The 23,977-nt window shown below is 38.8% G+C and overlaps 1 protein-coding gene across 1 annotated transcript in view; it reads right to left on the reverse strand.

Moving 5' to 3' along the window:
• Nucleotides 1-92: 92 nt before the first annotated feature.
• The window catches only part of col14a1a (collagen, type XIV, alpha 1a), a 142,279-nt gene continuing 118,394 nt past the window's right edge, over nt 93-23,977 (reverse strand). The window contains exons 40-49 of the mRNA XM_062422444.1: nt 20,637-20,690; nt 14,951-15,004; nt 14,726-14,797; nt 11,732-11,767; nt 9,682-9,748; nt 9,311-9,502; nt 6,761-6,838; nt 5,556-5,711; nt 1,504-1,574; nt 93-1,467 (exon numbers count right to left, since the gene is read on the reverse strand). Of these exons, the coding sequence (XP_062278428.1) occupies nt 1,222-1,467; nt 1,504-1,574; nt 5,556-5,711; nt 6,761-6,838; nt 9,311-9,502; nt 9,682-9,748; nt 11,732-11,767; nt 14,726-14,797; nt 14,951-15,004; nt 20,637-20,690 (1,026 nt within the window). The 3' untranslated portion in view covers nt 93-1,221. The remainder of the gene's footprint in view (nt 1,468-1,503; nt 1,575-5,555; nt 5,712-6,760; nt 6,839-9,310; nt 9,503-9,681; nt 9,749-11,731; nt 11,768-14,725; nt 14,798-14,950; nt 15,005-20,636; nt 20,691-23,977) is intronic.

Raw genomic sequence — 23,977 nt, forward strand, 5'->3', positions numbered from 1 at the left:
AAATCTAGATTGAGTTTGACATTTTTATCCTTTTTTGTGCCATTTCAGTTAAACAAATGACCTAAAACACAATTTTGTAGTCTCATTACAGATTTATTGATTATAAAAGCAAACAAAATAGTAAATAAATAAGTTCATATTATACTAAAGGGGCGTGGTGGGGATACACATTCCTCGTTCTGACAGGGCCGGCTCAACAGCTCAACTTTTGGTTACATTTAGTGGTTGTTTTTTCAGATTGCAGTGCAGGACAGGCAATGTTTACACTTGCGTGGGTCACTCCTTATTGGTTTTCACAGAGAAGCAACAGAGTGTTTTGAATAATAACTGGATCCAGGTCTTATTCCAGCAAGAGGTCAGAGGTCAACCAGTGAGCAAACAGCCTCCAGAGTGAGCAGGCCCCTATTTTGCATAAGAACAATAAACAACAAACGGAGGCAGCTACACAAAACACAAAGACACAGAATAGTCTCTGAAATTCAGCACACATCTTGATAATTTCTCAGATCTGGCTCGCAACAGAAAAGACATACTAGTGTTCTGGTAACCTGATGTTCTCCATGAAGAAAACTTACAATTTAAAATGTAAGAAGTCGAACAGAAGAGTGTTGCACAGTGTTAAGGTAATAGAAACTTGATGCATCTGCTTCTACAGTCATTTTTTGGGGGGGGGGACTCCAATATTAGCTCAGCCAAAAACAAAAACTAAAAACTGGCAAAGAGAAGCAAACAACACGATACGGAGAAATCACTTCAAAAACATTAACACACATGAAGTAAAGACAGCATGGAAGCAGGGGAAACATGTTTCGTCATTATAAAAAGCAGCCTGTACAAATGGTACCAGCTCATCATCCGTGATCATCTGGCTAATTTACATACGAGCGACATGAGACGCACGTGTCCAGTTACACACTCAGTGGTTGGCTTGAAGGAGACATGCAACTTCACACGAAAGAAGGGTTGAGTCCTGAAATCAGCTGTAAGATGAGAGAAATGGTCTTACCTTTACAATACCACTGGACGATGCTAACATAGATCAGGCACTTTTCGGACCCCCCCTTTTTACAGAGATATTGTACAAGAGTCCGCAGAGATATTTACATAGTTTCACCAAGTGGAGAAAACCACTGGATACACAGGGAGGGAGAAGAAGGGGGGGGGGGGTGGTTTGGACATTGTGTGTCAGTGTCTGATTTGTTTGTGTGCGGCGTGCAGGGCTCAAGCACTTGAGGTGAGTCCATCCTTCATCCTCTTAAGTCCTGCCTCCTTGCTCTCCTCTATAACGACTACATCACGCGAAAACCTCCTGACGACGCCCGGCGACCTCAGCTCTACGTCCTCAGAGTGGGTGGGGCTCGAGCGATAACCTTGGCGACCGTGAGCCAGCAGGGAGGGCTGTTGGGGGTAGTACTGAGGTGGGTAACCGCGATAATAGGGGTTCTCCTGGTCCTCCTCTTCCTCCTCCTCCTCTTCGCCTCCTTGGTCGTTGTTGTAAGCCACTGCAGCAGGGTTGTATGGCTGGTTGTAGGGCGGATTGTAGGGCTGGTAGCCACCGTGAGGCAGCGGTTGGACTGGGGTGGGATATTTGGGGTCAGTTGGAGAGGATGTTTCTAGGTTTATCACAGCTAACATAAAATCATGGATAGGTGAGCAAGGAGCGGGGTTAAAGCTGGTTTTGGGACTACGGGTTTCACTTTGTAACACCACCACCATTGTTTAGGAGCAGTTAAGATGCAACGTGGTATTAAAAGCTTACAAAACAAGGACGTTTGAGCAGAAGCAGGGCAATTATGGGAAGCATGCACAGGTTGGTGTTTTTAAGCAGTAATGATATGAGCTCCTTGGGTTCGTCCCACAGCTTGGGTTAGTAAGGACGTGAGTTATGAAGTTCAAGGGGGAAAAAAGTTTTATACCCTGTATTGCCCAGATTGGATCATTTTACAGAAATTAAAAGATCACACCTGGATCACATCAGGGGTGAAACATGGGTTTCCCCCCAGTTTATATGAAATGCACAGATAGAGGGGTTGTTCAGTAATGAATGCAGCCAATCAGCGTCACAACAACTCATCACTAGTTAGCTGATTCATCAGGCTTTGAAAGATGAGATTAGCTTTGAAGAGATTTGAGCTTGAAGCCGGGTGAAGTGGAGGCTGAAGCAGCAAAGTGTCGCATGCATGAGTATTTGTTGACAGATGGCACTGACATCAGTGGTGGGGATCATCACAGCAGCATTGAGGGTTTTTTTTTTTTTTGGTCTTGTGGGAAGGTAAGCAAATCCAGTTTTGTCTCTGAGACTCTCAAGTGATGAAACAGCCAAATAAACAAACCTATTTTATCAATGGTGATAGAAAATAATCCAGTTTCTATTCATAACAAGGAATCACAGAATCAAGTGTGTGAGGTTCTCGACCAAAATGGGGGCTCAAAGTCCTAAAATGGTTTTCTAACTGCTACAACTTAGATTAGGTGAATTAAAATATTCAGGCTTGTTAAAATTCTAGATAATTTTACAGAAAAATGTGTGTACGTTGCAAGAAAGGTAATTTGGAAAATGAAGGTCTCCAGAGAAACAAAATAAAAAATAAAAAACGCTGCTGCAGGGAATAGAGGTTAAACTCCAGGGTCAGGAGTAATTATCCATCCCAAGAAATAAGGATGCCTCGAGGGAGTCATTGAATATATCAATTTCCTCAGTTTCTAGTCTTATTTACAGGGCATGGAGGGAGGTGAGCAGAGGAGGAGGAGGAGAGGAGGACGATTGGAGAATGCTCCTCAATAATCATTCCCATAGTCCTGTTGAACTTCAGTCAGAAAGAGGAAGAGACAGAGGGAAGGGAACACAGGGAGGACACGGGGTCAGAGAGAAGATGTTACATCAGGAGGAAAACATATCAACACCAAAGGGTTAAACCTCTCAAACCGCACCGACAGTACTTTCCCAGCTGTTGGTGTTGGAGTTAGAAGAATTAGTGTTGGAAATGTGCTTTCCTCTTTTACAGGAAGAAAAGACACACCCTTCTTCATTCTTATAATAAATTTAGCTCAAATAAATATTAAAACATTCATATGAAATGTTTGGAAAGACAGAACACGTGTCAGATCTCTATTTCTCTTTCTGTATGAAAGAAAGTACAAATAAAGATTTCTGACACAGGAAACAGTAGTGCAACATGAGTGTTCAGTGAATACCAAGAAAAGCTGAGTTGAACATTGTGAGAAGCAATTTCCTGCAGTTACATACCACGCTGCGGTGTTTTACCATCAGATACACCATGATATTACCCAAAATACACTCATTTAAAGGTGATTCAGAGCATGTGGAGAGCTACATTGTTGCTACAAGTGTGAAATGATGTCTTATTAAATGAGACCTGTGATATGAAAGTACTATTTACTTCCTTAAAATTATACTTTTTATTTCTTTTCTGAGAGTGACATGTGAAGATCAGGACTACATTCATGTTTGTCTGTTAAATATGAAGCTACAGCCATGTTACCACAAACACAGAGTCAGCCTAGCCATTTCTTTTCAATCTTGCTGCTAAACTAATAGTCAGCTGTTTGCTGGGCAGGTATGAGAATGACTTTTCTGCAAAAGACCTAATCTGTGAATTTCACCACATGACTTAGAAGAACTTTGATTAAACTAATTATAAATGTTAATATTTTTCACTTTATTTATGCTCTGATGAAGGTCTGATAGACCAAAGGCTCCAAATGAAGTGAAATACTGCATAGATCTAAGCGTGCAGGAATCTCTTTTTTTTTTCTTTTAAGAAGTTGAATTAATTAAAGTTTATTGTCTACAGTATTTGTTTACATACAGTCAGGGCAGTAGAAAAATAACCTTTTAGGGATTGTGTATATAACTCATAAAAACATGAAGAAAATTGTTTTCGTTTGGTTAATAAAGGTTAAATACTCCATTCCTTGTCTTACAGCAGCACTGACACTGACTCTATTGACATCTTGTACACCTCATTGTTCACCAAGCACAGAGCAAACAGAAACATAAATAAAAGAGGCAACAATGGGATTGAATATGTAGGAAAACATTAGTAACCTGAATTATCCCTTTAGAGGTCACAAAGAGAAACAAAGCAAACTTAAAGGCCAAATTGGGTTGCTATGAAAGGAAAAATGTACTGCACATACTGTATATTATAATTGCAATTTTCCTTTTAAGTGGCCATGGAGGCAGCATTTAATCCTCGCACAGTTCAGAATAACAAGAAAGGCCCTTTGAAGTCATAAAACAAAATAAAAAAAACGTTCTGACTGGAACCCATTTATATAAAATAAATTTGTGTGATGGATGAAGTAATGTCTCATCCATCAGCTACTTTTAGAAGATAATAAATCATCAAGATGACCTGTCAGACGCTGTTAGATGTGTAATGTCCTTGCAGAGATGACCCAAGACAATAGAAAAATTAAAGCCCTACAAGGTCCTCATCAGTGTGAATATTCAAAGACGCCCAGTGTGTTTGTCTCTCTGTGTGTGTGTGCGTGTGTGTCCTGCGTAAACCATATTTTATAAGATCTCAATACAGACAAATAGCTCTGGTCAGTGACACAGTTGACTTCTTAATTCATCAGTGTGGACATGAATGTATAAACTTCACAGTGGAACAACTATAAAAGCCTGATTACTCTGCTGTTCTGTGAGAGAGTTTATGAGCCTCATAAGCCTGCTGTCACTGTGAAAACAATACTTCAGTGCCTCATACTATAAAATAGGCTTTATAAGATGGAAAGACTAGGCAGGGTTCAACTGTTTAAGTTTGTGTCAATAAATTAACAAATGTAAGAATAAAATAAATTTCTTTAGTAGTAACATCGACGGTTGCTCTGAACAAGGTCTTTTAAAAGTGTAAAATGACAGAACTGAATTCCTGCTCAGTTGCAAAAGGACAAACAAGGACAACATGAGGTCTAAACAAACAGCCGAGAATGTTTTAGTAAAGTCTGAATATTTTGTGGTTTGACTATTTTCAGGAAAAATATTCCAGCCAAGATGTTGTTTTTGTTTCAATGCCAGTGTGGCTTCCTATTAACTTGTCTACAGCAATGGTTCCCAAACTCCTTCTGTCCTTCTGAAGTCAAAAAATTATGATTATTATAAGATAAACAGGAACTTGTCAGTTAATCAGTCATTTCTGTTAAGTGAGTGAAAAAAATGCAAAATGTTGCCCAAGCTGCCAGTTTTGGGACACAAAAGGCTCTTCTGCTATACTGAATTTGAATGACTCTCTAAAACAACGCTCAGCACTCCTATTTGTTATTTGTTCCCAAATATAATCAGATAAATTTAGCTTTTGTTCCACTCGACATTTTTCCTGGTAATGCAGGCACTCCTTCAATGCCTCTCAGTGCCTCCCAGTTTGGGAATGACATTTAACTTAACTGATGTGAATATGTTTGCGTGCGTGTGTGTGTGTGTATGTGTCTACACTCAATGCCGTGACCCAAATACAACATCTATGTTCAGTTTCATGTGTTAAAGCATCAACTAAAGGCTTAAATATCATCTGGGTGCTGCTGCTTACCTCCAACGTTGTATCCCAGACATGAGTTCTGGTCACAGTATCCTGGTGGGCCTGCTGATCCAGCGGTACCCGGATTCCCCGGTCTCCCTGGCGACCCTGGGTTACCAGGCCGACCACTAGGGCCCTGGCTGCCTGTTCGTCCTTCACCTGGCGAGCCTGAGGATGAGGAGGAGAAGTTTGTGTGGAGAGATGAGCGAGTACATGAAGTCAGTGATCAGTAAACATTTTGTATGATGACAGCGGAGCACCTGGTGAGCAGGGATAAGAAGGAGAGAGAGAGTGGAGGAAAATAAAGTGTGGCATCCAGGGTACATCCTGTCACTGTACTATCACCTCTTCAATCTCTCCTAAATCCCTCTCTCTGCTGCTGTAACAACATGACATAAAAAATTAGGTGGCAGCAAACATTTGCTTGTCATTTCTGGATCAGGGAGGCGATAGTGAATCTCCTGACAGCAGGTGCAGGAATAACAGTTCTTAGCCGGAGGGCTCTGCTTTATGTTTACAAAGGAGAATCTGAACCATCGGGACTCACCTCAGCAGTCAGAAAATATATAAAATCAATATTTTGGGGGTGTTTTCATTTGCCAAGTCTAAAATTATCATCCGAAAAATATTCCAGAGAAGCATAGAGGACAAAGACCGAGAGCTCTCCCCTGTAGCTTTCTCTTAAAAAAGATTTCTACTCTCTTTTTGGATTTTTTTTTTTAAAGTTATCTGATCACAGAAAAGTTTCCAGGGAGTTTCGTCAGCTTGTTCTGTGATTATTGATCGCACAACAGTACACAGAAAATCCCAGCACTGACATATTTTCATAACACAAACCTCAAACTCCACAGTGCACAGGGAAAATCAATACAGAGAATTATATTCATGGTCCAAAACGCCTGTTTGCTTTTCTCGAACAGAGATTCAACAGAGAGTTAACTAAACCCAAAACACATAAAGTCTCCTTGCTATTTAATTCTACTGTTTCAATATTTGAAACGTTTTGGGTTTTGTTCACGGAAAACAGAATAAAAAACACGCCACACGGCACAGTAGCTCCAGCTCAGTTACAGTCAGAATGTTGAGTAACAGAATCAAGCTGCTAAATTGTCAGATTCTCAAGGAACTGCAGCGCCTTGAAACCTTATTTCAGCCTGGAAAGAGAATAAAAACCAGTGAATTCAGTTGGTTGTGCTTATCAACATTTTCTGTCTCACCTGGAGGTCCGGGTGGTCCTCGAGGTCCCTGATTCCCAACACCTGGACTCCCCCTCTCCCCCTTCTCTCCTGACAGTCCTGGAACACAGACAGTTCAAAGAGATTCACATTTAGGTGGAAGTCACGTCTCACTTTTGTCCTTTTGGTACACACACCGCCCCTTGAGGGTTTATAAAGGGTCTGCCAGCAGTATTGATTATTACACTGGTGGAAAACAACTGAGTACACTTGCTTAATGACTGCATACAAGTACAATTTTGAGGTACTTTGAGTATTTCTTTTTATGTTACTTTAGATCTCTACTCCACTATACTTCAGATATTTTACTTTTTTACCCCACTAGATTTCTTTGACAACTATGGTTACTTTTCACATTAATATTTGACAAAAACATACAATAAACATATAAAATACAACACATAAAGATAAAGATTAAACTAATGACTCCCAACACTTTTGGCTTGTGATCCCTTCAAATGTCAATGAATTGTTAGCAGATCCACCAAAGAGGGATTTCTCCTCAAAACGTCTCACATGGTTTCATTCAAATAACTATTTGAGGCCCAAAGAGGAAAAAATATCCAGTATATTAGATAATAGTTCAAAAATTGATCCTTCGAAGGGATCCGAACCCCCGTTTGGGAACAATCAAACTGAACTACCAGCAGTAAAATGCTGTTTATGAATTGATCAATAATCAATTTTTAACATTAAAATACATTTTAACAATCTAATCATGCAATAATATATCAGTCGTTAGCACCATTTCCCTACAGGATGAGTGTTTTCACTGAGTTAATTAGTTTGAATGCAGGACTTTCACCTGTAATGTAGTATTTTTACATTGTTGAATTGGTACTTTTACATAAAGTAAAGCATCTGAGTACTTCTTCAACCACTGGACCATCATATCAGCAGTATTTACATTACAAATATTTGTCGAAAATGTGCTGGATAAATTATGCCTGGATAGTCAGTCTAAAAAAATGTCTGATAAACCCTCAGTCTGCTCTGTGTCGCTGTCCAGTGTTGCAGCTGTTTGAATGACCTAATGGAATATCTCTCATTCACTTTAATATTAGACAACCACATAAAACTAGTGATCTGCAGATTTTCTGGCCGGCTTCCTTTATGCCTGTCTTAATCAATTGCATCAGAGGAAGCAATCATGATGATGCTGAGGAGAAAACATTTGTGTGTGTGGCCCTTTGCTAGCAGCTTGTGATATTCTCCATTTATTATGGCTACTTGTTGACAAATAGCATGTCTCATTTCAGGATGATTTTGTAAATTGAGTTTGTAAATCCTACTGAAAAACAGAACACAGACTTTGTGCTTTACATAAAGAATTGGTTTCTTGAATAAGCCTGAGTGCAGTTTTCCTCCTGATTTTTGTTTTTATCAGCTCTACATGAACCACCTGCTATAATAATAATGTGTCCAATTTTCTTGAATAAGTCATACATCTTTCTATAATATTAGGCCAACTCAAGTTTCACTTCAGCTCATAAAACAGTGAAGTGTATATGTGTGTGTATGTGAGACCAGTAGCTCCAGGTCATAAATGTTATTGGGGAGAATCAAAGGTCTGTACCGCAGAGGAGGAGGAAACCATGCTGGACATTTCCTGACAGCGCTTCGACTGCTCTCAGCTTTCCTAAACCTCTGTGTGCAGACTCATTTGATATGTAACACCAGTGAGTGGGTTGCATGTTTTAGCAATGAAGGCGATGAAGATGAAACTGCCTTATAAAGTCAGTTTCTCCTCTGTGGGCCTGTGGCAAAGGAATGACCTCATGGATATTGGAGTCACTGTCTTCTGGCCTGGACTGAACCTCAGGGGAGCTCTGACCCAAACTGTGAGCCTGTCTGGTGAGTCAGAGAAGAAACCAGACCACAGAAAGTAGCAAACAAGCAGGCAGGTTGAAGGTCCAACTGCAGCAATGGAGACTTTTTTATTTGATTTATTCAGTTCTCTTCACAGTCAAAGCCCCTAGCTATTGATGAAGAGGTTGTAGAATTGTATCACAGCAACAAAAGTTTATACACTAGTATCACAGTTTCAGTCTTGGCTATGGTCTATCACAGACGGCAACAGGAGACACAGATATGTTGGATGTGAAGATGAAATTGGGTTGTCAGCTGCAACGCTGCTTGACCTACTTCCTTGCATAGGACGTACAACTTTCCTATTGTGAAGAAATCTGGTTCTCTTAAACTGCACTCCATATTTTCTTTGTCATCTGATTTTTTAGTTTAGACTACCACCTGTTCAGTGCAGTAAGAGTATAATGCATACTCAAATGTTTCCCCACTGTTTCTGGGGCTTTTATAACAAAAGAGCATGTAATCATAGTGTCTAGACACAACACAGACAGTGAAGAACTGAAGATGGACTCTGATTAGCCTGAATTACAGAGAGAATATGATACGTATGTTTGGAAAGTATATTTTTCCTCTGTCTGTCTCTGTCTTGACATGTGTTGCTCATCCTGTAAATAACTATGTCAGTATTTTGTACACATGTCCTTAAACATCCTTCTCTCTCACCTCTCTCTCCTGGTCGTCCGTTCTGGCCGTTGGTACCAGGGAAACCTGGTCTGCCTGCAGGACCTTGCTCGCCTTGAGGTCCCGGGAGGCCTCTTCGACCTGGCTCTCCTGGTGGTCCAGGTACTGTTCGGACCGACACTGAAGACTGGACGGGGATCTGGTTCAGGATGGAGTTATAGCGAGACAAGTGGCCTGCGAGACACAGAAGAGGAGAGGTTTGAAATTATTAAGATTTCACTGTCAGGTGTTTTGAGAGTGTTTCTATTTGTGAAGGAGAAGAGAAGAGAAAAGAGTAAAGGTCACAAGAGACATTTTGAGCAACTAAATGATACTTAATAAAGTGCTTGTGTTGATTACTGCTGATTACTTACTCTGGATGAGCTGTTCACATACTTGCCGTGCAATTGCACGCACTGCAGTTTGGGACTGCACATCACCCTGCAGAACAAACACAAGGCTCTTAGGATGTGATATCACACAACCACTTTTCTATTTGAGCAACCACAGGAACATAAATGTCCAGACAAGTGGTTAATAAATTGGTGGGCGTGTGTTGGTGTGGGTGTTTTAATGAGCGTGTGCCACCTTTATTCCCCACTCTGACGCTACTCATGTTTATACTGGCCAAAACAGATAGCACACTTACCAGATCAAAGTAGAGACTGATTGTTAATGACACAATTAAATCCACATAAAAATGTAATGATATAAAATATTTGGACATAGCCTGTTGACTTTGACAGTGATTCCTCTGAACTGTGTTTGTATTCTACATAATCACACATTTTAAATCAATTGACTGCAGGAATTAGCAGCGGGAAATGTACCAAACTCAACTGTTGGTGTCCTCATTAGTGTTGAGGTAATATCTGTTAGGATTTTAAAGGAATAAAATCATTCACTGCAAAACCTTTAATATCACTTAACATATGACGGTAGCTGTTGGAAAGTACCAATAAGTCTTAATGTGTTGAACTATGAGTGGAGCAGAATGTGTGTGAGACTCGACTAAACCCGGACTGAAGATTTTCTTGAGACTTAGTTTGATGCATGATAGGCCATCATTTTTATTTAATCTAGAATCTGCTGATCTGAGACAAGAGTTGGCACAGAGTTGATACTTTGAAAGTATTCAAGCTTCTGAATTTCTTTTGTAATTACCTGATAAAAGTTTATTTTTAACCCTATTAAATTAATATTCTGTTTAAAAAACAAGGTTTTATTTGATTCCTGGTAATAACCAGGTCATTGATTGTTCTGACTTGACTTATATATTTAGATCTGTAACTTTAGTGACGTGTGTTTTAAAATGTTAAAGGTGCAGTGTGTAGGATTTAGTGGCATCTAGCAGAACGGACTTGGTAGAAATGAAATATGATATTCAAAAGTATATTTTAATTAGTGTATAATCACCTGAAAATAAGAATATTCTAAGAGAATGAAACTTGTTTTCATTCTCTTAGAATGAGCCCTTTACATAGGGAGCAAGTCCTCTTCCAAGGAGTCACCATGTTTCTACAGTAGGCCAGAACGCACAAACCACAAACCGGCTCTAGAGAGGGACTGTCGCATTTCTCATAAATTTCACAAATCCTACACACTGGTCCTTTAAAGCTGACTTGGTCACACCTTTAATATAAGATGCAGGCTCAAAAGCAAAACTGATAAACTGATGTTCATCACTGCTTAACAAACATAAGGCTCACAGTCTCCTCTTTTGCCTTGCACTCATCATCATATTAACATTTAATGAGAGACTATGGTGTATACAGTAAAATATATAAGGGAAAAATAGCTAGTTTACCTTTCCCCTGTTCAAGTCACTCTGAGACTGTGAAATGAGTTTCATCATAGGGCAGATGCACACCATATGATACTAACCAGCTTTATTCACAACTGGCCCGCCTCAAATGTACAACACTGAGGAGAAAATCCTGTCATGTATTTTTTTCCGAGTCTTTCATGTTGAGTTTCCCACCGAAAAATGAACTGCAACAAGGTACAAATGTCCCTACAAGTTCATGAAATGCGGCAGAAACAGGAATTGCAGGTTTGATTCAAGTTGGCAAGTTGCGTGTCTCTCAAGCCCTTGGCAGTGATGGCCTGGCTACTGTGTCAGCAAAAATACAGACCCTGCTCTGCAGCAAATTTGAACCATGAACAATGATTTGATTTGGTTTGCTCTAAATGGGGTTGAGGCTTTGAAAGCGGGAAATAAAGTGATTGTGTGTGCCACAGACAAACTAGAAACAGTAAATGTGTCTTGGAGAGTAATTTGGTTTTTCTTCAAAACAAGGGTGTGAAGTATTAGTGAGTAATTGTTGGAGTTTTATTTCAGCAAAATATTTTCGCTGCAAAACAGAGCAGTAAAACTTGATTTGTTCTAAACAGCGGTTGAAGTGTGTGTAGGGAATGACTTACTCTTTCTCCCTTATCTCCTTTGGTACCAGCAGGACCCTGGAACATAAAAGCACAGAGGGAGAATAAACATTCGCCTGGGATGTGTACTCAGAAATAGACATGCTCATCCCTCTTTCCCTCTCGCTGTATCGCTCTTCTTTAATGTCCCCACCCCATTACACTCCATGCCCTCCCCTTTTCTTTATGACTCTTTCTGCACTGCACACACTCTCCCTGTAGTTTTTCTACTCTGATCTAAATGCATTTAAATTTTGACAAAGTGTGTCCACGTTCTTCGATCCTAAATACGGCGACCCACATAAACCCCAAAGCTGGTGTGCCCACAAACAGAAAGCAATCTCTGTGCTTTAGATGGTCCTTGCTTTCTGCTACTGCCATCACTATAAAGCACAGAAGATACATATATGATCACAACATAGACACAAAACCTGCCAAGCACATAAAGTCTTTGAATGCATATCAGTGTGTAACGCATAGTAATCCAGAGAACATAAATATTTCCTGGCCAGACAAACCACACATTGATATGATAAATATCAGTTTGATGCTGTTACAGCTTCTTGAATAAAGGCTTGTTTATCTTGGGGGAAAGCATGTCCTTGACCATCGACTGACTGGCTGGATGTGTGTTTGTGAGCTTGAGTTAGTGGACAGAGAAGATGTGTGTGCAGGCCTGTCATATCATATGGATATTATATTGCAGATGATAGAAAATCCTGTGCCAACATTTAACACAGCTGCTGAATTGGGCCGCAGGTCTCGACAATAAAAGTCTTCTCCTGGATCTCCTCTATGCGTCTGTCTGGATCGCCTTAGTCTTCCTGGGCATATAAATGTCTACCATCTTATCAGGGTGACATGGGAAAACCAAATCAAACAAAGGGCGAGCCAAAGTAAGTATCTGAGCATAAGAATAGTTCAATAATCAGACAATAATAATAATAATAATAATTCAATAATCAGACAGACATAAAAATCAGATTTCTTTTATTATTTAATCAGAGCATAACTTCCCACAGTGCCCTGTATATACAGTCTGTCCCAAGTAAAGGCAATGTTTTTTCACTCAACATGTTTTACAGTTCATCCACAGAGGGTTGTGCGTTTATGATGTCTTTCCTTTCCAGCAGCACTTCGATGTGGACTGATACAACAGTCAGAAGGAGATTGTCTTTTTTTTTTTTTTTGTAACTGGCAAACACATGGCCACTCGCTACCAAGTCAAGCAAGATAAATTAAAAAACCCTCAGGTGTTTGAGTCATTGGAAACCACATTTCTGAATGTTTCGTGTATGTTTGATAAAAACTAAATCAATAAGTTACAAAAATCAATAATTTGTCCTGTTCTATAATGTGGACTTATGCATATTAGACATAGAGAGCATTACATTTCCAGATGCATCATTCTTTCTTAGAGCAGTTTGGCTTTCACATTAGATGCTGGGACATCGGGTCAGGAATTTGCGGACAGAGCTTTAAGTCCACACATCTTACTTAAGTAATTCAGTGGTTACCTCTGTATAAATCCACTGTCCTTCAAATCATTTATGATTGCAGCTGGACAGACGTGTGGCACCGTTCTGTACAAAACTAGTAGGACTCATTTCTTTGAGGTTTCTTCAGGTCAGCCACGGCATGATAAAGCAAAATGCTAAATTTCCCTGCAGATTTCGATGCCTGCTACTTCAGATAAAAACCACTTGTTTAAGAAGAAGAATATTCTCTCACAGCAGCAACCTAGGGAAGGGTTGCACAGGTCAAACCAGGGACTGAATAAGCAATTTAATGTTGAGGTGAAGCTTGAAAGAAAAGGTTGAAGAGATTAAGCCTGAGGAAAGTGAGATCTGTTTTTTTCCTCCCCATTTGTGTGTATTTGCTGCATGTGTGTATGTTCATGCGAGGCGTCTGCAGCTGTCTACATCTCAGATGGGGCAGATGTGATCTCTCACTGCCATATGTGTGTGTGTGTGTGTGTGTGTGTGTGTGTGTGTGTGTGTGTGTGTGTGTGTGTGTGTGTGTGTGTGTGTGTGTGTGTGTGTGTGTTTGTATGTGTGAGTGTGAGAGAGTTTCGGTTAAGTAACCCGAGACTAGATTAGCTGTCACTAACATCACAGTATCGTCTGTTCCTCTTAGCGTTACACCAAGTTAGGAAACCAATATCATTTATTCTGCGTCATGTCACTTTCACATCTTTCTCCTTCTTCTGTGGGTTGACTCATTCTACTTTTGGAATCAAAGTTGAAAAGTTTCTAAATGAACTCTCGCTAGACCTTCATCAGGGAAATATCATTACAAGTTAAGACAGTGTGGGAGAATTTGTTTAGCAACTTTTGATATATTTGTCCGTCTCCTGCACACTTATCTTATGAAATGGATGTGCAAAGTGTTCTTATGTTCCAAATCAAAGTTGAACCTTAACATCTTGACTTTTAACATATTATTTTACATCCATTATGAGATAAGTGAAAGAAGATTTATCTTTTGCATAATCTTAAAGATCACATTTATTTTCACTGCAGGCTCACAATTAAATTTAGTTGTTATTATTTGGAATGTCTCAATACTAACAGGCTGTTTCCAGTTAAGAACAAAGGCAAATAAATTAACATATGATAAAGAAGAATCAGAAAAGTGGAACAGGACAAAAAGGGAGATCCTTGTTAGCGAACCAAACACCAATGTTATTTATATTTAATCTAATCTGTATGGTAATACAGTAAATATAGGCTGGATATAGGCATCATCGGAGGAAAACATTTAAAATCAGAAGGAGAGTAAAGAGGGAGTTGGAGGAAGTCTTTCTCATTGTTAATTTGGGAAAGTTATGTTAAACTCTCCTGGGCAGACTCAAAAGGGATAATGTAATAATAATAATAATAATAAATCACATTTATGTAGCGTTTTATGTGGAACTCAAAGTCGCTTTACATTTCCCTATTAAAACTATGCAAACAAATCTTTATTATTTGTACAAGGGTTAAAAAAAACACTTACTGGAAGTCCTTGATCCCCTGGAGTCCCCGATGGCCCACCTGGTCCTGAAGCTCCAGGTGCTCCCGGGGATCCCTAAGAGAGAAACCGGAAATTACAGAAAGACAGGCAACCAAACACACAAGAGGGAAGGTGATGGAAAGCAGAGAGGGTCAGTCAGTCCATTAATCAGGTTGATCTGCCAGAGAAAACGAAGTTGAGAATAATAAGAAAAAAAAAGAGACTTGCAATGGGTCCAGGAGGTCCCTGTCGTCCCTGTGGTCCACTATTACCCGGCAGACCCTGAGACAGAAGCAGAGAAAATATACTCAGTGAATTAGATATGAGGCGCACTTTCATAATTGTGGTTTAAGTCTGTTTTGCATGATCCCTTCCTACATTGCCAGAGGGATTTCCTATATGTCTCCAGACTAAACAGACAGTAACATTATTTCTAATACAATTAACATACGTACATTATTTAAACAGGACACCAATGGAAACCAAACTCACTAGCTGTTGCATCTGCTGCTTCTGCTGATCACTGGCCAGGCTCTAAATCTGCCAACATACCTCCAATCACACTTTTATGTTTGATTTTATCTTTACTCTTTGGCAGATTGTAAAAAAAAAACAGGGACATTCTTCTCGATTGTTGAGACTTTTTTGCCTTCATTTTAGTTGTCTCGAGTGTTTAAAAGCGTTTAACATTTTTTCCGGGCTCCTACTGTTTTAAGAGAACACATAAATAAACATTAATACCTATAACAATTTTGTAGGTCTCTCCTGTTAAAATATAACATATAATAACATGATATACAATAGCATGATGATGGCTTTACTGTATTTCAGTATTTCTGGTCAGCCCAATTGTACAAATTCTGTGCTATTAATAGACTATTTGAAAACTGGAATTATCATCAGCCTGGGAAAAGCGGCTCAACCTGAGGTTCAGTTAATCCTTTCATTTCAGCTTGGATGTCTGTCTTACTTTGTGGTCACACACTGAGGTTGATGCCCTTTCAACATGGACACGCTCCTTATATGGCTTTTATTTCAGCCTGCGCAAAAGGTACAAGCCAAGAATTTCAATAAAATGGCTAAAAGAACAAAAAATATGACACAGCAGAGGATACAAGCTGCTAGATATTTGAATTCAATTACATAAGAACAAAAAAAAGGGAGCAAGAACACATGCTGTACTTTGCTTTTTCATTAAGAAATCAAGCATATTCTGGTAGTGTGTTATGTCTTGCTTATATGGTTTCTAATCCCATTAGGTGAGACAAAGAGGGCATATCTTTGAGTGTGAGAAATTTCCCTGTGGCATTACATCCTAATTGCTCCTCATAGAAGCTTAGTTCAATTCTCAAGGCAATCTTTACCCTCCAACTCCAGCGGTTTGACTGCACAACCAAATCTGCATTCGTTACACAACAACAAATGCATGAGTATGACTCAAGAGCTCCGCCAGTATGTGACACAATGTGACATGCTACTTTGAAGCCCTTTCAGATTGAGCAGAGGCTCATCTAGACCGAGAAGAATCTTTAGACACAAAGGTCACAAAAAATTTGCGGATATAACAAAACAAGCATTTGATGTGATGTTAGGAAGCCACTGGCCACATGGAGCAGTAGTCAACCTGTTATAGTGTCACACTATAAACACTCCCCAGAACAGTAAATCACACTAATATCTATTTTTAACAGGGCTACTTTAATGATGTATGTTTTTTCTATCTAGTGCTGGAGCAAAATGCAAAAACACAAAAACACATTTAATATCGGCTATATTACTATAAAGACATTCTTAAGCCTTTTCTATTTTAGTTTCAAATAAGAAATTCAGCCTCCTGCCTTCTCTCACAGGACTCAGGCTCATGAAAATGTATCACTGCTGTTATATTTTGGAAGCTGAGCTGCAACAAGTTTACAGTCTGACCTATCGCCTGAGAACTTTTTATTCATATTAAACTTTCTTTTCAAAGGGCTAGGAGGTGCACTTGGATGCATAAGTGCAAATTTCATAAGAGCTGTACCTTCTCAGTCTTATATTATTTACAATTCATAGGTATATCTTAAATATAAAATTGTGAGCCAAAATGATGGACATGTGTTGTTTGGGTCTATATGAGTGCCAACTTGTTTTATGGGCCTGAATTTTGGAGAAAAGCTAAATCTACTCAGTTTTAAAAGCTCTGTTAAGCAAGCATCAATGACAAAATAAGGATTTATGGCGCTCCTTGATCCATTTCACTGAGATACGGACAAATAAAGCACCCAGGAGACGGTTACTGTTGTTTCAACTGATCAAACTGGCCCGTTCAGAGCAGTCTTGGCCAGACTTGTGTTCTTTTTTACTGTAAGCCAGGTTATTTTTGGCAAGTATACACCTCACAAAATGTTTTTGTATATGCCCAGTGGACTAGTTTAATGCGGATAAGTTTTACAGTGAACCACCGCAGGACGATCTGCTTTCCCTGTTCTGCATACATCAGATGACACAGACTAGCAGCTGGGATAAATTCCTAATCCATTAGACAAAGTTTCACAAGCATTAAAAAGCACTTTATGCTCATAATTACTGTTCAATTGGAATTATTCTGCTCTATATATCACTGTCAAATAAATGTCGGTTGCATTGATAACCCGTGGTAAATTGACTTTATCAGTATTCACTGTGTCCCCTTCCCTTCTGCTTTCAATGCATCCACAGAAAAAACACATTTAGAGGAAATTCAGCCTGAGCACACTGCAGGAAATATCAAAGAGTGACACTGCTGTTAATTCTGCAGCAATGAAAGTACTGATTTGAGATGTTTTTTGTTTTGTATGGAAATTATAAGTAGCTCCTTGTGACTCTACAAACATATCCACTGTTGTGTTTTTTCCTGTAGTTGCTTCTTTAATTACATGTATGAAATACTCAGCAGGTCTGTAGCATCTTGATGAAATATGAATGTGGGAAGCCTGTCAGAATCAGTGCTGCAAAGGGGATGCATCTGCCAATTTATAGCTGCTAATATTCGTCCCTGATAAATAATTTTCCGTGATTTCACTCCATAATTATATTAGTAAGCACACCCTGTATTCTGTGAGTGTGGGTGTGTTACAGTGCACACTGGCAAATTCCCAAAATTTGAAGAGTATTCATTGCACTGCTAAATGGGTCTAAATGTCTGTGAAGTGTTTAAAAATGTACAATCAAGCTTTATTTTCCATTATAATTAAACTGGTGTACGCTTCTTGCATTGGTTACTGTTGGACTGATGGGGTGCGACAGACAGATGGTGTTTTCCTTACATAACCAGAGAATCTGAAAACCAGAAAATCCCATTTACACCAACAAGAAGCTCAAGTGTGTAGATAACAGCTCAATAATAAAAGGCTCAGTGAATAAAAGAAATACCTGAAAAATGTGTGGGTGTAGAAAAATATATGAATACTCAACATAAGAATAGTTTATTTGTGGACTTTCATTCAACTGGTCAAGCCAGATGGCCGCCCACCTAGGCTCTGCTCGACGTTTCTTCCTGTTAAAAGGGGAGTTTTTCCTTTGCCGCTGTCACCAAGTGTTCGCTTATGGAGAAAGATAAACTTTTACTATGAGCAGTACGCCGTTTCATCCTTTACCCTCAACCTTTTATTAAGATTCTACACCTCCAGTCAGTGTAAGAGAAGAGTCTAAATAAATGCTTGGCTAGTTTGAGGTCAACGAGAGGGGAAAGTTTTAAGTAATGCCAAATCAAATTAGAGTTTCCAGAGTCACTCCAACACTGTGCTCTGTAGTGGCTGTCTTTAGTGACCGTCTTAAGGCAAATAAGCATTGCTTTTAGTATTAAGGTGGTTGCCACTTAATGCAAATGTATTATGTTGGATAATGGACTGGATGCTAGTGACGCTGGGGCAAATGAAGACACACACTCTTTGATATCATCAATTGTTTGTAAAAGATGTGACAGAAGAAGTAATATCCAATCAGCTGCCTTTCAGCTGCAAAACTGAATGCTATTACCAAAATAAAACTGTAGGTAACAAATGGATCAATGCATCTAATTAAATTATAGGTTTCCTGTCACAAAAATTACACACAAAAAATCAAATATGTCTACACTAGTTCAATCGCTTGTAAGCCGTATGTGAGCATGTGTCTATATCTGCTGCATTCAGACTTACACTGACACTGCAGTGGCAGTGAGATAGAGATGAGTGATTACGAGAGGTAAAGGCACAAGGCAAAAAGTATTCATTTTGGCTACTATTTTGGCTGCTGAGCATAACAGTAAATACAGTACAGCAGTCATTGTTTTTCACTCCCTACAAAATGTGCAGTAACAGATATCATCAAAAGTGTGATGGCTCCTGTGAAAACCTTGTATCTCCAAAATGTCAACTTTTCAAGCTCTGGTTTCAGCTGTGACAAGGCAGTTTTTAGAGAATCCAGTTGATGTGAAAGAAAGATTTTTGTAAAACCAAAAACATTTTCACATATTTTCTTTAATTATATCTGAAATTTTCACCAGAATTGGCATTGTTGACAATATCTTTTACAGTCAGTTGCTCCAGTAATCCAAAAACTTCTCAATATTTAGCACACTGCCGCTTCAATTAGACAACCACATAAGTCAAGGGGCTGAGAATTTAATACAGGTGCAGTTTTACAATGTAGTGATATTGATTGGCACCTTAAATCAAACCAAAACGCAGTGTGAGATAATGCTTTTTTCACTAAAAGTTCATGAACTCCAAACCTATCTGGCATGGTGAGAAGACACTCCGGCCAAAACACAACTGTCCTAAAGGAAACCACATGACGAGCCTGAAAACGATTCCTTCTTCTGAAAACTACCACTGAGGGGCTGCGCGTCTGCTCTCCCATTAGCCAGTGCAGAGACAGCAGATGGATTATGTGTAGAGTATTCCACCTCATCAGAAGCCAGGCCAGGACAAAACTCTTCTGTTATCAATTATGTCCTTGGATTAAACCTCTTACTGCTCGCCTACACATTACACTCTGGCCGTGTTTCTGTTTTTGGTATTTACAGCCCAGTTGGGTATTGTAAAATCTCAGCCTACTGTCAGTCTGTCTCCACTACAGACAGCTGGTATCACAGAGTCTTTATTAATGGGATCTTATTTATTGTCAGTGTTGTGTTCAAAGGCGGGAAGTCTATACTACTTTCAACAGATATGGCAGAAATGTATACTTTTATTAAGAGACATAAAAACCATAAATAAAACCATGCGTTCATTTGTTTGTGTTTATGATGAGACATAAAACCAAACAGATGATGTTTCAATTCATAATCACTACAAACATTCAAAGAGTGTATCTTTACAAAAAGCATATAACATAAGCATAAACACAAAATCTCACCTAATATAAGATCTATAACTCCAGAGCTTTACTTCTCTTCACAGTGATATTATATTATATTATATTGATAAATGTCATTTTACAAGGATTGCATAATAATTGCATAATTTAAATAATTTGTCTTCCAACATGTATACTGTATGTTCTTGATTGTTCTGTGTATTTCTAGGAGGACAGGAACATGCTTACATTTCTTGTCTCAAAACTGTTTCAAATGGTATTTTGTCATATCTGAGAGCACCTTCCTTAGCTAGTAACGATGGTGTATTTTGTATTGTATCATATCAATTAATTTATGATTTACCCATCATTTTTTTATTTACACCATAACGAATGAATTTGAGTCACACCTCTAAAAATCTTTTTTTTTACACCCTACGTGAATCAAAATTAAATAAAAATACATTTCCTACATCTCTATATACAGCATCTTCATCTACATACAGTAAACTGTATCTCTGTAATGTAGATAAATAGATGCATAATGCTCTACTATTAACAGAGTCAAAAAGGAACACTGTTGCATAAGCAGTAATAAATAGAATTGATGTCTTACCCTTGCTCCTGGGGGGCCATCTCTGCCAGGGGAGCCCGAACCTCCAGGGACACCCTAAGCAAAACACAAACGAGCAGGTTTAAATCACCATCACTTACTGTGTTCAACTGACAGTCCAGCAGGTCACTGAAAGTTTTAGTTATCAGGAAAAATCCAGAAAAGCTGCAATCAGCTGCTGATGTGAGTGTTTTGTCTTTCTTAATTTCCATGATGGCTACTGAAAAAATCATATTGTAGGTGGTCTTGTATTTATGAAAAGCTGCTGTTCATTCAAATCGTGTTTTTATAACTAACTCATGCATTCACCTCATTTATTCATTCTAGTCCATACCACAGTACAGCCCCTGGCTTTCTTTAAAGGCATTTCCTCTCCCAAATTGCAAACAGTCTACCAGGGAATGTGATTTTTTCCTCACGATGATTGAAATGCATAGAAGCATTAAACCACACACTGACACAAACAATATTTTGTGTCCTCCTGAACAATGCTTTGACACTACTGGAAATAAATCTGATTTGTGAAAGAAACCAACCTCTAACTGTCTGGATACAGGACAGTCTATACAAGCAAGCCTCCCTGCTGCTCCATCTCTTGCCCCAATTCCCCTTCATCCTACTCTCCGCAGGTCAGTGAGCACAGCCGACTCCAAAATACAGTCCTGGATTAAGTGTTGAGGTGATTTATCTCTGCACTTGAGTATTAGTGGAGAGCTCATAAAACAGGACAGTTAACACTGTTAAAGGTTCTACAAATTACAGCCTGGGGTCGCAGAGGACAGGCCTCGTATGATTAATGACATGCTATTGTGTAGATGTTGGCTGATGTGCATTTTCCCAAGACATCGACAATATCTTTCATGCACACACAGACGCGGTACTCTGTCTGTGAGGCACATGCAGCGAGAAAGCAAGCCTCCACATGTGCACATAACACACACGGAAACTGGGCATTAGAAAAAATATTCATCTTATCAAGTCATTTCTGTCTATAATTAAATCTAAAAGCTTAATTATCTTATAAAATGTGAGTAAATCTGCTGGTGTAGTAAAGTTTTGTTTGTTTGTTTTTATGTGTTTCAAGACAGTTTAGAAAAGCTGTATCTTGAAAACAAGAAAGAATAATTAAAAAAATAAACATGATTTTATAACATTTACAAGTTCATTTGAATTGGAAAACAAAATGTTCTTTTAAATAAAATGCTTTAAGGACTCAGTTAACAAATGGTTTTCACATACATTATAATGTAGTTGCAAGCAGAACTAAAGACAGTTTGTTTATTAATGTACAACTATTAACTTCTCTTATGCAGCAATCTGTAGCTTGTGTATAAACAGACAATGAATGGTAGACTTCATAATACAATTAGGTAATTTAAAATATTACTTATTTAAATATTAATTATCTACAGTTAATTCATTATTTATATTAAAAAAACGTATGAGCTGTTTATTCACTATTTATAAACTCTTCATATGAGACAAATTTGTACATTAATGGACACTTAAAATAGGTTGAAAAGATCTTATTTCGCCTGAAAAATGCATTATATTATGGTATAAACAATGTATAAAGTGCTGCATTGCTGCTTACAAATAGTGGATGGGAGATTTGAGGGTTAAAGTAAAGTTTTGTTAGAATGGGAAGATTAAAAGAAGTGAATGTGCAGAATCCAACTGTGTGGATGATAGCCACATCGATATGCTTGAGTAATATGGGGATGAAAAAAAGGCGACTATATACACCTGCAAGATATCTAGAAGGACACAAACTTTAAATCACTGACGCAAACACACACACAAACTTATATTCCTCTCACAGACAAAACACAATATATTACTTGATAACACACACAAAGACGCACACTGATACTGAACAGTATGAAAGTGAGAGCGATGAGGAACATGGACACAAACGCACACACTTTGCTATTCCTCGCAGCTGCATTTTTCACTGTCAAACTGAAACAGAGGGGGAGGGGACGCTGATGACAAGGTTACATTGTATTTACTGCAGCGAGAGACAAAGAGAGCAGAAACATAAACAACAACAACAGCACAGAGAGAGAGAGAGAGAGAGGGATAGTGACATAGAGTGGGACAAGGAGGGAGGGAAAGAGAGAAAGAAGTAGGAAAAGTGAAAGAGAGAGAGAGTGAGAGAGAGAGAGAGAGAGAGAGAGAGAGAGAGAGAGAGAGAGAGAGAGAGAGAGAGAGAGAGAGAGAGAGAGAGAGAGGTAATTGATGTTTTAGAGTTGTGATATTCTCTGTGGTCCCTCATATATTACAACAGGGCCCTGGAAGCTACAATATTCCCCCACTGAGGTGCACACACACCCATTCATATTCCTCTCTCTGACAAAACGCATTATTACTTGGCAACATATTGCGGCACAGGGCAGCACTGCCAGCTTTTATTAATAACACTATGCAGGCAGGTAGGGAGCTAGATAGTGCTGCATCAGGAAGCTCTCGGTGAGCTGGTTCAGAGACCAGTTGTACTTTCCTCATGAGGCTGGTTATTCTCTTCCACTGCACTAAAAATGACAGGTCAGAAACACTGAGTATGACTCTTGCCAGGTCTTTTGTAAAAATCTAAACAGCAAAAGAAACTTGACTCATCAAAGTAAAGCAGTTTCATGAGACAGATTACACATTTATAAATATATGTGGATTAAAAATCCCACAAAACACAAACTATAATCAACAGGGACATCATGATTATCAGCATCAGCATAACAACAAACTGTGTTTGCTGCCTCTGCCAAAACAGTTTATCTGCATCAGCACTATAATAAACAGTATAGTAAATATTGTGATAATTATCATTATGATGTTAAAATTTAGTTTTTAAAGTTAAGACCCTGTCAAAACAACAGAATTAAATCCCTGCTATTAAATCTACGTCATATATCTTTAAGTCATTAAAGATACCCTGCACAGTCTGACTGCAGTACAGTATGACAGAGGGAGGTTATTAAAGGCAGCCATTGGAAGGACTGTATCATAGTACAGTGTGCTCTAGCGCCAGATCGATGTATCAGTTTGACATGATCAGTGATCGGCAGATGGGAGCGCTGACTGGAACAAGTTGGGTTCTATGGTGCAGAAAATAAATAACAGTGCTCCTTTATGCTGTCCGCGGGAGCTGTCTCTCAAAATCAGACCACAGTCAGCTCCACATGGAGGGCTCTACTGCAGCGAAATCAGGTTACAAGGAATTCTTAATGAGTTTACACAATCATTTTATAAAATAGTTTGTCCCTACACATGATTATTCATTTTATTTATTTATTATATTTAAGTGTGGTAGGAATTTAAAAATCACAGGGCTTACAAAGACTTAT

This window comes from Scomber scombrus, chromosome 7, assembly GCF_963691925.1.
Source record: "Scomber scombrus chromosome 7, fScoSco1.1, whole genome shotgun sequence".
In the NCBI taxonomy this organism is placed as follows: domain Eukaryota; kingdom Metazoa; phylum Chordata; class Actinopteri; order Scombriformes; family Scombridae; genus Scomber; species Scomber scombrus.